This window comes from Typopeltis vanoorti, chromosome 16, assembly GCF_054136105.1.
Source record: "Typopeltis vanoorti isolate ZY-2024b chromosome 16, IOZ_Tvanoo_1.0, whole genome shotgun sequence".
NCBI classification, from domain to species: Eukaryota; Metazoa; Arthropoda; class Arachnida; order Uropygi; family Thelyphonidae; genus Typopeltis; species Typopeltis vanoorti.
Window position 1 is genome coordinate 9006194 of NC_143564.1, and position 17098 is coordinate 9023291.

Here is a 17098-nt window from a genome sequence, read left to right on the forward strand (position 1 = left end):
TAAGGTTTATGCCAACAAGACCACGACTACTCACGCCTTGAAGGAGCAAATTGAGCGCTGTATCAATGAAATCCAGCCACATTTATGCAAAACGCCAGCAAAGCCGTGGAGGCCATTTACCCGATATGCTATTCCATGCATAACCCTACACTGTATACTTTATGAATCAATAAGAAATTACAATTTTTAATTAAAAACCTGTGTTTTCTATCAAAATTACTTCTTGCGTGAATTTTGGGACACCCTGTATATTGAAAAGCAGAGGTGTGAAGGTACAACCTTGTTGTACACCTCTTGATAGATCTTTCCATTCTGAGATGTGTTCTAATTTAACTGCTATTTTATTTCCTGTATATATTTATTGAATAGTTTGTAAAAAATACTTAATATTTTAATATTAATATTTTATTAATATTTTTATTTATTATTTTATTAATATTGTTTAAAATATTAAACAGTATTAATAATTGTTTAATATTTTAAACAATTTTTGTTTACTAATTTTGTTAAAGGCTTTCTCATAATCAATATAGGCCATGTGTGTTTCTTTTTGAAATTCTCTTCTCTTTTCTATTAATAATTTTAAAGTAAAAATTGAATCTATGCAGGACTCCGCCTTTTTGGAAACCATTTTGTTCTTCTAGTAATTTGTTTTCTAAAATGCAGCTCAGTTTCTCTTTTAATATTCCTGCATATATATTATATCCTGTATTCAGCAGGCTAATTCCCCTATAATTAGTAACTTGTAAAATACAAAAATATTTTAAACTTTAGTTCAAATAAATTTTAACTTTAATTAAAATTCATTTTATTTTTTTTAGGGATTCGGGCCGGTGAGAAGGCTATAATGTCTGTATCATTATATTCAACGATTAAAGTGAAGTGGCTTTATCAAAATTTTCTTTAAATTTGAGAATTTTTTGAATATTCGGGTTTTTAACGATTATCCTGCATAGTCAACCCCCTTGTTCGTTGCATTTAGCTAAATAACGTGTGGCTGTTCTCTAGAATTTTATTTAAGAAATTTCAAATAATTTAAATTTTTATTATCGTAAAAGAACCACACACGCCCGGATAGTTACAGGGGCGCTTAGATAGAAATTGCATGCGGGCGACAAAGACTCTAGCGCCGGCACTGCTTACAACTATTTATTGTAGGGATTATTTTAATCACTGCCCTGAGGCTGTATCGCAAAATATTCTTCCTGGTTGAACAAAGTTGATTTTAAAATGTTAATATAGTCGGTGATCATAAAATTATTCTTCAACAGAGATAGAAATAAATACCTTCTATAAAAGGTACCCAACCCTATTTTTATTGTAGCATTCTTGTTTTCCATTAAAGTCTAGCTACAGAGTGGGCATAAAATAACTTTCCATCTTTGGAGCCATCTGTAGCTAAAACCAATAAACGGAATGAGACCAAATTTTAATTGAGCCTTTTAAAGGCATGGGGAGATGATTTCCGCAAATAAAAGATTTCGTACTAAAATTGCCGATAGGGGAAATTTTGGTGCTGGCGGAGCCAAAAAAAACGGATAATTACATTAAAGGCAGATAAAAAAGGAATAATAATATTTCGACGGTGTAAGCGACAGCCGCGTCACTTATTTCATCTGGATATACGGCGCGTTACAATGATAATAAGAATAATAATAATTAAACTAAAACAACAACTTGCGATAGACAGAAATTCATGTAGCAATTGAACTCACAGGAAATAATGTTTTATTCATCAGAACAGGGTCCCCTGGACCACATACACTATTCTCAATGTGCTGACCTTTCTATAGCATTGAGCGCTTGGACCAATACCGGTCGCTGTGTCGTCGAACACCTCAGTAGCTACGTCTGTTACTGTCACTTCTTGCACTGCTTTCCGTCCTCTGTCAGGTCTAACTCCTAGTGATCCAGTTTCTTCAAATATTTTAATCATAGCTCTCAGTGCTACAGCTGACATAGGCCCTGTAAGCAGGTTATGAAGCCTTCTAAATTCCCGAAGGGCCGCAACGGCATTGCACTGTTTAAGGTAAAACAGCTTAACAAGTAAAGCATGCTGAGGCAAGAAAGGACGCATGTTGAGCTCAATTCGTCAGTTTCGAATAACTGCCTGAACGTTATCAATCCTTTTTTAAGTGGAATTGGTGGCGCTGCTGCCACCTACGCACAGTAAAATTTGCATAATCCTTTTTACCTCCTTTTACTGCAAATATTTGACTGATATCGGCTTCGCCAGCGCAAAAACTTCCTCTATCGGCGACTTTTCGTACTAAATCTATTTTTAGCGGAAATCATCTCCCCATGCCTTGAAAAGTCTCAGTACAGAATTTGGTCTAATTCCGTTTATTGGTTTTAGCTACAGATGCCTTCGAATTTGGAAAGTTATTTTATGGCCATCCTGTGCTGTTTCACTATTTTTAAAATATAATCTGAAGAAAAAATGAGAGTTCAGCTTTAAGTAATCGTACGCAGATTACTTAACCTTACTGCTACTCTTGACAGGTGTGTTTGAAGAAATGTTGAGGGTATTTGTAAATCTGTTAATTTTAATGGGGACTCAAAAATTCTCTTTGGTCCTATAGAGCATAATATCTGAAGAAAAAAAAATTAACCCACCAATGGTACACATGGGTTATGGATTTCTGACCTTTCGTGAGCGACTGCAACATAAAATAATGCTTTAGTTCAGTACAGTCTTACATAATGGATTTTCACTTTTTAATGTTTCTAATACCGTCACGCTAATGGAAACATTTTTATATATTAAACAAAAAAAATAATTTGTTTATTTAATTTTAATTTTTATTGATTGAAGCCGATGCTTCAGTAAAAAAATTTACCTGAAATATTGATTTTTGTAACGTAGAAGAGCAGTTCTTGAATTCGATTCAAGCAAGTCTGGCTCCGCTTATCTTTTTCCATATTTATGCATAAAGCAGCATCCGCACCCCCTTTCTTTGCATGTATCTCTCACACTTCGTCACTTCCCTTTGATTCTTTAACTTCTTCGTTCCATTTGGGTGACGGGTTTAATCTGTGCTGAACAACTTTACCGATGTACATACATATGTGAATGCCGCGTTTTATTAACTTCGTGCAACCCGTAATACCAGTTATTAAATTTTAGGAAACGAATAGCAAGAAACAAACCTGTTCGTCAAAGCCAGGTCAGAATTCAATCAATTGAATTAGGAGAAGTTAGGACAATTAAAAATCATATATTGCTGTGTACTAATGGAAGATTTGTTTCTAAAGTTTCAACTCTCTCTCTCTCTCTATCTCGCATCACTGCTTGGCTGTAATTTAACTCTTTTGTTTGCGTATTTTAACGCATGGCTACTTAAATACTTCAAACTGAATTTTTAAATAAAATATTATAAGAAGGTTGTGTTTTTCGTGTGAGTAGAAATATGAGATGTACATTCACCTTAGTGAATGTCCTTAATATGAAAATGACCTTAGTATTAAAACATTTTTAATGGAGGAGAAAATGCAGTGGAAGAACACCGCTGATGGGAAGAGAGAGATTATGTACCTTCAGACGAGATGCACCTTCTCACAGTTCTAGATGTATGTGGAGAATAATGTGCATTCCATCTAGTCGAGCTGCATGTAGAGTTCAGTCAGTATTTAAATCGTTGTTTTTTTATTCTGCATAATTAAATTAATTTGTAAAAATTTACTTTAGTAATTTCAATTCAGGATACGAAGCATGCATACGGTAGCATTATTTATAATGCAAAATCTTTCATTAGACTTCCTGGATATTGCTATATTTAAAACTGCACACAGATAACAATATTACAAAATTACTATTATTCGCACAGGGTAGTCTGAGATCCTATTAGAATTGTTAAAGTGAAAATAAGTTAAAAATCTAAGTTATTAAGAAATGATTATGATATTGATAAGAAGATCAGTGTACCTGACGGATTGGGGAACAAATGATTTCCCTCTGAAGTCTCATAATCGTGTTGATACTAATAATAAGGATTCAAAGTTTGAATTGCCGTTTTCGTGTTAAGGTGTGAACTTGAATTAATATACGAGGGTGGTCTGAAAGGTTCTCGGCCTAGTAATGAATAAACGAATTTATAATTTGAAAATAATTTTTATTTTTCAACATAATTCATTTATTTCACCATAATAACATTTATTTCAGCGATTCTCCAGCGCCATTATCCGTCACTGTAGTAGTTTCCATTAAGATCTGGAAAATAATACCATCTACAGCTGCAATCACCTCTCGATTCGAAGAAAAACGCTGACCAGCGAATAACGTTTTATTTTTCGGAAGAGATAGAAGTCAGAGGGAGCCAAATTTGGCGAATACGGTGGACCTTCCAACAATTCATAGTGTAGATCCCTTAATTTTTCCATTGCCAAAACACTTTTGTGAGTAGGTGCATTATCCTGATGAATGATGATTTTTTTTTCTGCACATCGGGTCGTTTCCAACGACGTTTTTCGTCTAGTCTGGTTAAAATATCGTAATGATATTCACCGGTTATTATTTTATCCTTTTACAAGATAATTAATAAACACAATGCCATTTATTATCCCAAAACACCGATGCCATGACTTTTCCTGCTGATGGAACCGACTTTGACTTCTTCAGCGTTGAACAACCGTCTTCTGTTTACTATTTTGACTGCTGTTTGGATTCCGGTAATGTGTACTGGAGAATCCAAGTCTCATTTATAGTAATAAATCGATGCATAAAATCAACTTTATTCTTGTTAAAACGCTCGAAGCACTGTTCAGAATTTTTCATGCAAGTGCGTGTTTGATATGCTGTGAGCACGCGCGGCACCCATCTTGCAAAACTTTTTCATAAGCAATTCTTCATGCAAAATATATCCATGTTATTTTCAAATGCCTATAGTTTCAGCAATTTCGCGCACTCTCTGGTCATCCAATACCATAACATACGTTGATCAATGATTTCTGATGTTGTTACACTTTTTTGGACATCCTTCACGTGGAGTTGAAGAATCGATGCCCTCCCTCGATGAGCCTTTGGACTCCCTGGAGGTGTGATATAATAATAATAATAATAATAATAATAATTTTTTAAACACTTTATTATGTCTTGCATACATATAATAATTACATTATAAGATTATATACATTACAAAATTCAAAAATTCTAAAAATTACATACATATTTTTTTTTTATTGATCTATTAAATTATATATATATATATATATATATATATTTTTTTTTTTTCAATTTACACGTACAATAAACATCCTGAGTGACATTGCAACTTATAGTTTTATAGAATTCAGCACAAAGTGTTACATTTCTTATATTGGATTTCAATTAAAATTTTTTAAAAATACTTTTTGCCTCTGTATTATGTATTTACAACACATTTTCTTCTAATATTTACAATAAAGATTATACAGAATTTTTGAATATAGAATATACATATTAATAATAATAATATTTTTTTTTTTTAATAATGATAATATTTTATTGATTGCTGAAATATTTACACATACAATAAACATCTTCAGTGACATTGTAACTTATAATTTTACAGAATTCAGCAGCACTAAGTGCTGCATTTTCTACATTGGATTTCAATTAAAAATTTTAATAATACTTTTTTGCTTCTATATTATGTATTTACAACACATGTTCTTCTAATATTAACAATAAAGACTATACAGAATTTATGAATACAGAGTATACAGAATAATAATAATAATAATTATTAGATATATGTATATATATATATATATATATATATATTTTTTTTTTTTTTTAAGTTTGAGAAAGAATGATTATACATACAAATTTCTGCTTTTGCTTATAAGTATTACTTGTAGATGAGTGAGGCACGTTAATCCCACCTACTTCGAAGCTTGGGTTAGCTTTTATGAAGAGAGTGGGATTAAGCCTTCACTAGTTGTGTTGTTGCTGCTGTTTATGTATGGGATGTAGGCATTGGATGCTTGTGATTTGTGATGTGTATATTAGTGTTAATGGTTTCTTAACTTTGTTGGTATATTTTCCAGAGTTCGTTTTTTAATGTTCTGTAGTTATCTACGTGTTTTAACTTTCTTGGTAGGTTGTTGAGTTGCGTTGGTATCTGATGTGATCTCACAAATGAACCGTATGAGTTGTTGAAGGGTGTGGGGATGTAGAGAGTTGGTGTAGGTCGTGTTATACGATATGTGTCTCTGTTGTTTAGATAGATGATGTTGAAGTAATTCCTTGTTAATGTCATGTAGTGTTTCAGATTTTTAATGCTCAGAATTATGTGTATCGCCATTTGCTTGTCGGATATTGGTTGTTGTGTGTAAGGTGTCCAGATCACTGTTGACATGATTTTCCTGTGTAGAGCTTCTAATTTTGTTAGGTGGCTGTTTGATGTATTTTGCATAGACTGTTATTCCGTATCTTAGTAGGGATTCGCAGATACCGTGATATAGGAGTTTTTTTATGTTGGGTGGAATAATGTCTTTAACTTGGAAGAGTTTTGCTGTGATGATCCGGAGTTTGGTGTGTAGGTATTCTATATGTTTTGTCCATTTAAGATGGGAATCTATATAGAGACCGAGGTATTTTGCGTGTGTTATGAGTTTGATATCGGAACATTGGCAGGTATTTTTGTTGTTAATGCAGCGGTATGTGTGACAATGGATCGATAGTGATGCGGGGCGTATGATTCTTGGGTTATGTATTATCAACATCTGTGTTTTATAATAATAATAATAATAATAATAATAATAATAATAATAATAATAATAATAATAATATAATGAAATAATGTTCATGCATTGAGGGAGATATTAGTATTAAATGGAAGGAATATATTTCATAACGAAATACCAGTGGCTTCAGTATCTCCATTTACTCTTGTTTCTACAGTTTCATAAAGAAGCAAGAAAATAATAAGAGTATGTATATGCGGAATTTCTGTTCAGATCACAACCAGTCATTACTAACATGTTCCAACATCACTATGTGCACAATTTACAAAACGTGGAGATGCAAGAATAATAAAAACCCTGATTCACGATGTTATTATGGATAGTGATTTCTTTCCTATATAGAATTTGGCATAACATATTTGAATATCATACTGAAAAGAAAATTATTTGAGAAAGTTTAAATAACAGAAATCTTGTAAAAATTGGTAAGAATACTGTAGAAGATTTGTATCAACAAGGTGGCAAAATATTCGGTTGGTTAATGAAAACTATTAGAAATGAAGGAAAAGCTGAAGATAATGATATCCTAGATGATTGGAGTAATTGATTTTAAAGAAGTTGAAGTGAAGCATGTAGCGACAAAATAGCGATAGAAAATGTCAATCTTACAGTGAACCAAGAAAAATTACAAAACCTGTAATATGAACAGGCTGTAAGAATGTATAATATACGAATTCCGATATACGGAGCTGATAAACGTTTACAATGGATGCATATTATGGTTCACGCGTTATGATCACAAGCGCTCACTGCAGATGATTCAAGCTGGCCTTTTACAGTACTTATCTGTAGAAGTTCAAATAGAAGTAAATGTGAAAGAATATTCTACTGAGTACTCCAAATTTATTCAAGCATACTCGGAAGGATGTTAAGAAAAATACTTGTAGAGAACCTTGGGGAAGAAAAATCTCGATTCAGAACAAAAATGTTCTCAGATTTTCATTCTAAGAAGGGTAGCGTAAACATCATGGGAATATAACAAAGATCTAGAAAAGTTATGTGACAAGTTACCGAGGGAAAAATCTCAAACAAAAGTACAGTAATATGATATAAATTGGACAGAATATCTAGTAACACATGGTCTTCATTTACTTTGCTAGTTAGCAGTTAGAAATGGAAAAATTACTAGAAAACGTTTTAGATAAAATCAAGTATGAGCTAAGGACGCACACTGACTTCTCTCTTATTTTCATTCATTTATGAAGGAAAGTTACGTTTAACCTAATAACTAAATTGGAGTGTTTATTTCACCTCTTTTCTTTGTATATACCGATTTTACACTGGGTTATCTTTACATTAAGAACATCCATATCTGTTAATGTGTTGGTCCACCACTGGATCTAAGGAACAGCAGTTGTTACACCCGCTCTAGCATGTCCCACACATGTTCAATTTGGTTAGTCAGGGAAGTTTGGGGATTTATGAAATGTGGCGAATCGTTGACGGATTCCTGAAACCACTCCGTGGTTGTAGGAGCTCGATGACAAGTGCGTTGTTCTGTAGAAAGATGGCACTGTTGTCGCTGTAGATATGGATGGAGATGCTCGACAAATAGAACCCTGAGTTCATTCAGTGTTTGTGGGATGATAACCAACAGGCATAAAGTGTGACGGGAAAAATCTCATCAGACCATAACATCACCTCCACTAGCATCTTGAATCTCAACTGTGCAAACAGGAGATAGGACTTCATGCCGTTTTCGCCAAATATATGCCCACCCATCAGTATGGTGAAGCAGGAAATGGAACGCCGTGCTACTTGTTGATTGTAATGCCCAGCTGTCATCATGGATACCCTTGTCTCCGGCTATAGAACTTCAGGCAAAGCAAGGTATTGTACATTTGGTAATGGGCCGACTTGCCTTGCTGTTGTACCGGTGCGTGAGCTGTGTGACTGTTGCAAGTCGTTACTGAAATACGATTCGTGACAGCTGATGTAATCTCCAGGATTATTAACGCGTTATTGCTCAATGTATGACCTTCTGCGAGATATTTCTTCCTGATTAAACCAGTCCAGGTACACCTTTATAAGAGTAGTACGTGAACAACCAAAAAAACGGTTGCTTTCGAAACAGTGGCACTAGCCATTCGAGCCCAACTATATTTCTTCGGTCAAATTGTCTTACTTTGCGACGTTCACCATTATGGGCAAACCTTTACTGATTACGTTGAAAGGTTGGGTATGTCCATTTATAGTAGCTGCACGTGATATTGGTATCAGGTGGTACTTCGTCATCCTATTGAATATGTTCAGTGTATGATTATCCTATTTGTATTGAGAACAATAAATGTTACGTTATACCAAATTTTTTGTAACACTAAACAGAATTTCAATGCACTGTCATGTCTAAGGTATTAGGACCGCCATAACTCAGTAGTTTGGTATAAATCATGGTAAAATAAATTGTTATGTCTGATATATTACTTCCTTTATGTTTACACAGCACATGAAAATTTTATGTTTATAAACAGAGGACACTACGTTACGACAGGATTATATCGTTGGATCAAATTAAACGATCATTCTATCTTCTGTTATAAATAGTGGATACCACGAGACTCGCCTTCAGCCCAAACGAGTCGCAAAATTGCACTGAGACCTGAGGTACAGTGACGTTGAAAGGCAGGGTACTGGCTACTTTCGAGTTTCTCGAACTAACAATGCTACTATTCTCCATGTAGAGTGAAAATGTTTTCGAATATTTCAGCGGTTATAAACCAAACCAGAGAGCGTTAAACGAGTCACTTATATTTAAATAAAATTCGCATTTCCAGAGCGAGGCTCTCATCATTGGTTCTTAATAGAATGAGTTCTCTCCAAATAATGTATAATAAGTAAGCAGTTTCTCAGAGCTATTTGAATTACATTTAACAATGGTGCTGACGCAATGGAATTAAAAGTGAGGACGAAAACGTTCGTTTTTGTGATTTAACAGTTCTTCGGGAAGATTTCGGTATTGAGACCACATCATTACATAATTAGCTTAATAAAAATAAGCAGTTATCACCAGACAAGTTTCTTAAAACCTTTATTTATATCACAATGTGGTATCAATACTGAAAACTACCCACAGAAAAGTGAAGACACCACAAAACGATGGATTTTGAGTATCCAAATTAAATCCGTAATTTAATTCTTTAAGGGAAATGTTCCATGTCTTCTTTGCTAGTTTGATATCAACGAGCATTACATTTCTTGGTGAAGAGAGGTTTCAGAAACTTAGGATGTAGATGTTTCTAGAAAATAATCTGTATAAATTTTGTTCTGCAGCAGATTTTCTAAAACTCACTCTTTCCAATCATAGTTAATAATCCCCTCCAGTAACTATTTCGGTAGGTAAGAGTAATCTATTTTAAAACTTCAGTTGAATATCCACACTATTATGAAACTAAAAATATGCAATAAATTTCATAGACTACTGGTAAATCTCATCGAAAGTAACTCATATCGTACTAAACTTTAAAATTATTTCGGCATAGTCATGTTGTTATGGAAAAGCTTTTTTAATTACTTTTTTCTATCAATAAGTTAAATTGTAATTATTAATCAAAAACATACCTTTGGATTATAAACCGTTCTCTGATATTTGAAGAAAAGTGAGTTTATTTTGTTAATAAGACATGGTAGAAAAACTACCGTACATTATTCATTTAAAAGGAACAAATTCATTTTGATCATATCTGGCCCAGACACCGAAACATATTCGAAAATGTCATTCTTGTATTTCCCATAGAAACCGTATGATATCAGTGTATATACGATGAGAAAGTTGTATGCCTTTAAATTCTCCCAATATCTTTTCTACGGCAGAGACGATATTTGAAATGTGTTGACCTCTTTCTGGCAAGTGTTCCAAGGCTGATCACCCATGTGAGTGGTGCCGTCTTTTTTGCTAGTGCGATACCAACGGACGCTGCGTTTCCTTTCCTTACCGAATAAATATTGAGAAGTTGTTCCCTCTTTTTGCAATAGGATATCTGCAGACTTCCCGATTCTGAATAAAATAAAAAAATACATTTAGAATTAGTAAAATACTAAATATTTTAATCATCATTTACTTTAATTACACAATTTACCTACAGCGCAATTATGAAATTTGCCTTAAACTGCTTTCAGCATTATACGAATTATAAATGAAAACAATACTATTTCATAACGAAATAACAATTAATTCAGTATTCAGCATTTACTGTGATTTTTTATCATGTCTGAGAGAAGGAAATTATTTATTCTGAGCAAGTAATAAAATATCTCAATATAATGCAATTAAATACGAAAATTAGATTATATGCGCTCTTCAGAAATCGTGCTTTATATTAATTGCAATTAAGATAAAGAAATCATGACACATTTGAATTATATTTAGTGAAAATTCTTACCTTATCACAACGTTTTCTTGATTTGCCAACACAACCCTTTTATTTCTCATTTCACTGAGTGTAGGATGTATCCCAACCATTCTTTCCTTTTCCTTTGGGAGCTTTAAAACAGTTGCCTTGAAACTATTGGCATTTTCCTTTGGTTGAGGATTACACAGTGGACTTCCTGGTCGTTCTCGGGTAAGAATACTTGCGTCGCTGATATAATTCAATGAGATTATCTTTGAAATGTATTCGCCTCTTTCTGGCAATCTTGGGCAGTTTTTCCAAGGCTTATCCCCCATGTGAGTGGAGTCATCTTTTTTGCTAGTGCGATACCAACGAACGACAGGTTTCTTTTCTTTAAGTAGGCACTTTTGATCCGATTCTTTGTTTGTCTTTATTTTATCTTTAAATAGCTGATCTCCAGTAATATTCCTAATTAAAATAGGTAAATTCAATTAGTAAGAATTAATTCCTAATATTTCAATTATCATTCACTTTAAATTTGCAAACGAATAAAGCATATTTCTAGACCAGACTTCGGAATTGACAAGAAAAGTTTAAGACCGGTATACATAACCGAGAATGTTTAGCACGAAATACATAATGTGCAACTACTATTGGAAATAAGTAACATTTCATAATGACATATCAGTGTCTATAATTTCGTTATTCTGTAAACTCACCATTTCAGGTGAGTAAGACTCAAAATCAAACTCAATAATCGAAGGTGGAATATATGCGTCCTTCGAAATTTATGCTTTATTTTATATGTAATTAAGTTATGCTAAAAGAAAAATCCCCCGTATCCTAATTCTAACCAAAAATAGTTCTTACCTCAATTCATCTTTTTCACTATCATCCAAAATAACCTTTTCATTCTTCATCCCATCAAGGGCAGTATGTTTTTCCATTCTTCTTTGTTTTCGGTGTGGAAGATTTAAAAAAGTTGCCTTGAATCTTTTAACATTTTCCTTTGACAATGAATTACTGAGAGGAATTCCTGATCGCTTCCGAGAAGTAATACTTTTATCATTGTTGATCCGAGAACTTTCCATTGTTCGTAATTTCCTACTTAAGAAAATTTTCCAAATTTGACTTGGGCTGCAAATTAAACCAGATAACTGGAATAGAGAGATAATTTAAACGTGATTTCGAACTATATATATGTTATCAAAGATGTTAACCTCGAAATCAAAATCTTTCTCTTTGTCCAATCAGGAAATGTCATATTACTCTCGAACTAAGTTTCGTTAAATTCTCCAACTTTCCACTTTGAACCTGATGATTGATAAGCCACTCAGATATTTGCTGTTTTATTCAGAGATTAAGCAATTAATTCAAATTAACTTTTATACTTTAATTTTAATTTATAACATTTTATATTAATTATATGGAAAATCAGACAATTTCAATTTTCGAAAACTGGCTTAGAATTCGTAATAAATTTAAAAACGAGAATGATTTATTTCTCTATTATAATTTTACTATATATATGATAATATAATATTATAGCAATATTCTAATATTTAGAGGCTAAAGATCATTTTGTCTTTTAAGAAGTGTTGGGTGATCGAGTAATCGTAATATCGAGATTTAGCAAATACTCCTGCAAAATCTCATGCGATATGAAAAATATGTTTTGGTGCGTTTCCCAAAGGCACCGGGCTTTATACTTCACCTTTCATATAATAACCGCATAAACTAGCTAGTAGGACCGAGTAGGTTAGAAAACAATTCATTAATTTACTAAACTAATAAACACAGACATGATTATCATCCTTATTAAGCAATTAGCTAATCGTTAAGTAATCGGTCTGTTTATGGAACAAAGTACCATAAGTATATTGACTTATAAATCCCACTTTCATATCAGACATACCTTATTTTCTAGAAGTACTCAACAAATGTATCTTACATAAAGTAAGATTCCTCGACAAAGTTTGTAGAAATTTGATTTACGAATGTAATGAGTAGTATCGCTCGAGTCAGTATTTAGAATGTATTGTGTATTAACATTCAACGTTATTTTTATTTTAAGAATTTTGATGTTGTACATGCAGGACTCAATACATTTAGTTTACAAGTTTATTACATGCAAGCTAATGAAGTGTTAATTATGGATCTCCATAAATCTTCACACACTTTGTATGTGAAATTTTCCATTCTTTGTCTTTTTGATTGATAACAATAACATTAGATTTCAAGAGAAATATAAAGGAATATATAAGGTTACGAAGGACAATGCATGAAATATAAGATAAAGTTTATATAAAATCTAATATATTGGAATAGAGGTGATGTTCAAACTTTACATAATATTAAGAGAACAATGAGAGTGCCGAAGAAGAGATATTATTAAAGGCAAAGGAAATATAATAAACAATGTGTTCCAGACAGCGAATTAGGAATGTTGCTAGTCGGTAATCCTCAATAGCATTGATCAAATGTCAAAGGAACTTCCAGAGTTCGATAAAGGACTTATGGTGGATGCGGGTCTGTTTGGAGCCAGGATTTTAAAAACAGCAGAGCTGACTAGTTTCTCAAATCTTGACATACCTCTGGTGATTAATCAGCTGAAAAATTACCTACAAGGAGAGATTTAGCCTAATTTGATAAACTGGACGGTATGCATAACTTAAAATACGTTTTCTGCAACGTGTGATTGTAATGTTGTTTCTGTTTCCATTCCATTCTATCTCCAAAAAAAAAAAAAATGTAAAAGTTATTTGCTGCTAGATAAAACTACAAAATTTAAAACCCAATTTAATTTCTTAACTATAAAGGTGTCCCATAAATTTCTAAATATTGCAATAATTAATAAAAATCACAAAAATTGGTATATTAAAATGAATTGCAAGGAGGATTTTTTTTCCTTTTTGGCAGTGAAAAATATTTTAGTTCAGATATTCAGCAATAACGGGCATTTTACCACATGCTTCGTAAGTGAGATGCCTGCAAATGAGAGTTCTATAAAACGCAGGGTGTACGCTGGCAGCTCCTAATGAACGCGTGCGAATTCCCAGTCGTTGGGGTGAACGAATTGTTTTTGTGAAAAGTTTGTCCCTGTGATGTTCACTTTGGTGGGTAACACATTGTTAGTGAAGTTGTTTTCGGTAAACGGGGAAACGGCACCGGAAACCTTACGAAAGTTTCGAACGCAGAAAAGAATAAAGAACGTTCGATTTTCTATCATTCCTGCCAGACTGCAGTCTAATACGACGTTTTGATGAAACTGTAAATTGGTCAGATCGGTCTTGCACTGAAAGACCATTATTTGTTGTATAAAGCCCGTATCAGCGTTGTGGTATCGCAAATAAATGCAATTTGGACAGAATCAACAAGCGTGTAATCCAGGGGTTCCCAACCTTTTTGGTCCCCGTACCCCCTTGGCTTTTAGGTAATTATCCGGTACTCCCTGTTCATTATAATAAGAAATATATTCTTAAGTTTGCCATAGAGATTCAAAGAATATAAGAAATAAACAGCAATTCAGTAAATAAATCAATTACATTATCATAAAATTGTAAAATCTTTACTAAACTGCAGTAAAATCGACTAGTGAGACCCTTAATTCTGTTTCTTATCCACCAACAGTTTTATTCTTGGTACAGTTTTTGAAATAAATACCCGCATATCATGTTCAGACTCCAGTTTGTTTCTTGTTTTGGACTTGCTTGAAAACAGAATTGAGAATCCTGATTCACATAGATAAGTTGTTATAAATGGAACTATAGCCATATAAGCACATTTTGGTGTTAATGGGATATACTTCTCCACGTGTACACCTCAAATATTGTAACTTCATTGGTTGGAATTCAATTCGGAGTTTCTTGTTATTATGGAGATCGATTCGCTTGTCTTCCACTCGGTCGTTGTCATTGGTTTTTTTAAATGAATATGAAAACTTACATATCCAGACTTCATTCATTTGGTCAGGAGAAATTATTCTTGCAAGTCTCTCTTTCAAAGTTTTTAAATGCAATAAAATGCTATCAAGAAGGTCCTGTTTTAGTTCATTTGCCTGATCCGAAGCGATTTCATCGAGAGATTTGAAATTGGAAGAGTTACCTAACTCTACCCTTCTTTCCCAGAGAGTCAATTTTTCTTTAAACGATTATATCTTTTCTTCAGCCTTCCCGAGAAGGAGATCTGTACCTTCCAGTGAAATGTTCACAGAATTAAGAATTCCAAATACATCAGAACGATAAGCCAGAGAAATCTCAAACTTTGGATCTTTGAAATATGAAGCAAAAGCAGATTCTTTTTCAACTAAAAAAATGTCAATGAAATTTTTAAGTTCAAAAACCTTTCCTAAAATATTTCCTCTGGATAACCATATTTCTTTATGAAGCAGCAGTACGATATGATCTGCTCCATCCTCTCCACACAAAGATTTAAACACTCGGTGATTCCATGTTTTTGCTTTGATAAAATTCACAACTTGAACAACAACATTCAGAACAGCTTTCAACATATGTGGAAGTGTTTTAGATAGTAAAGCATACCGGTGAATGATGCAATAGCTTGTAAAAATATTTGGGTTGATTTCTTTAACTAAAGCGGTGAAACCTGATTTTTTCCCCGATATAGCGGGAGAACCGTCGGTACAATTAGATTCTACTAATTCATATGAAAGGCCATTTGAATGAAAAAAATCATTCACCAAATTTATAATGTCCACTGCCTTTGTTGTTTCCATCAAGGGGTTTACAAAAAAGAAATTCCTCTTTTATTTCATTCTGATGTTATATCTATAAAAACAAGAACCTGTGCGCAGTTAGAGACATCAGTTGATTCATCCAACTGTAAACTAATTCTTGCCGTACTTTTCTTAATTTCGTCCGCAACCTGTACACGTATGTCTTCTGATATTTTCTAATCCGATCACAAAGTGTATTATTTGATTAATGGTATTTGTGCAATTTTCTCTTTTGCTTCTTTACCACACATCAACTCAACCATGTCCGTAGCACACGGATTCTTGACTAATGTCTCAGCAATTGTATGTGGTTTCTTTTCTTTGGCGACCCTCAATTCGATCGTAAACTCTCCTCCAGTGCTGGCTTCTTCTGGGTAATAAATCCATTGTCATGAAGTGTGATATTCTTACCAACTCGTACTCGTTTTATTCTAAATGAGGACTCTGACTCTAACGTGACAGAGTCCTCATTTATGGCTTCATACTGCCATTGCTGAATATATTGGAGCAAATGAAGCACTGCGGCTTTTGCACTCTTACTTTTTTCAAGCACAAAAGTAAAACCATATTGCACATATGAATCTTCGTAACAACGTTTCTTTGGCGTGGTCATTTCTTGAGTCTGCAAAAATAATATTTTTTGTATATAAATCCTAATCTAACCTTTGATTTTAAAAATAAGCTAAAAAATAAATAATATTTTTATGTCTTGATCTATCCGTTCATCTTTAGAATAGGCTATATTAGCTACTTACGATTAGATTAAAATTTAGTCAGCAAAAGTGAAATCGGCAAACGTAATTTAGCTAGCTTATGTTTATATCAAAAACGTGTTTACTGTGAGCATGTCGAAATGAAGCAGTTGGAGTGTGTACCATACCATTCCCGATGTTCCTGTGGATTAATTTGAGAGCAACTCTGACGTTGAAAGACATAAGTGTTTAGCTATTTTTGTTGACACTGACCCTGCATAAGGGATGACTATAGACGATGTGTATTGCGAGACAGGAGGTTGCTGCTGGGTTAACAGCTCCATGCCTTATATAACAGAAGATTTTCGATGTAGAAACATCAAAGAAGCCACGATTGTACAACTCTCTGGAAAAAATCTAAACAGAAATCAAGGAATTATTCTGAAAGAGATCTGGAAAATCTTAATAAGTTAACTCAGCTTACCAGAATTTTATGTTGCTAAAAACTGTATAACGAGCTCAATAAACAATGATTGATACCTCATACGGAGGTAGCAGATTTTTTTCTGACAAAAATACTAGTGGTGGTGGTGGAAAGTAAATGGCGCTGGTATAGA

At 33.3% G+C, this 17098-nt stretch overlaps 1 protein-coding gene across 1 annotated transcript; it reads right to left on the bottom strand.

The window, feature by feature from the left end:
• Window positions 1–15204: 15204 nt before the first annotated feature.
• Window positions 15205–15789, bottom strand: LOC150097841 (protein ZBED8-like). Its single transcript, XM_090406606.1, has one exon. It carries the CDS (start codon window positions 15787–15789, stop codon window positions 15205–15207), a length of 585 nt encoding a protein of 194 aa, XP_090262732.1.
• Between the last annotated feature and the right edge of the window lie 1309 nt (window positions 15790–17098).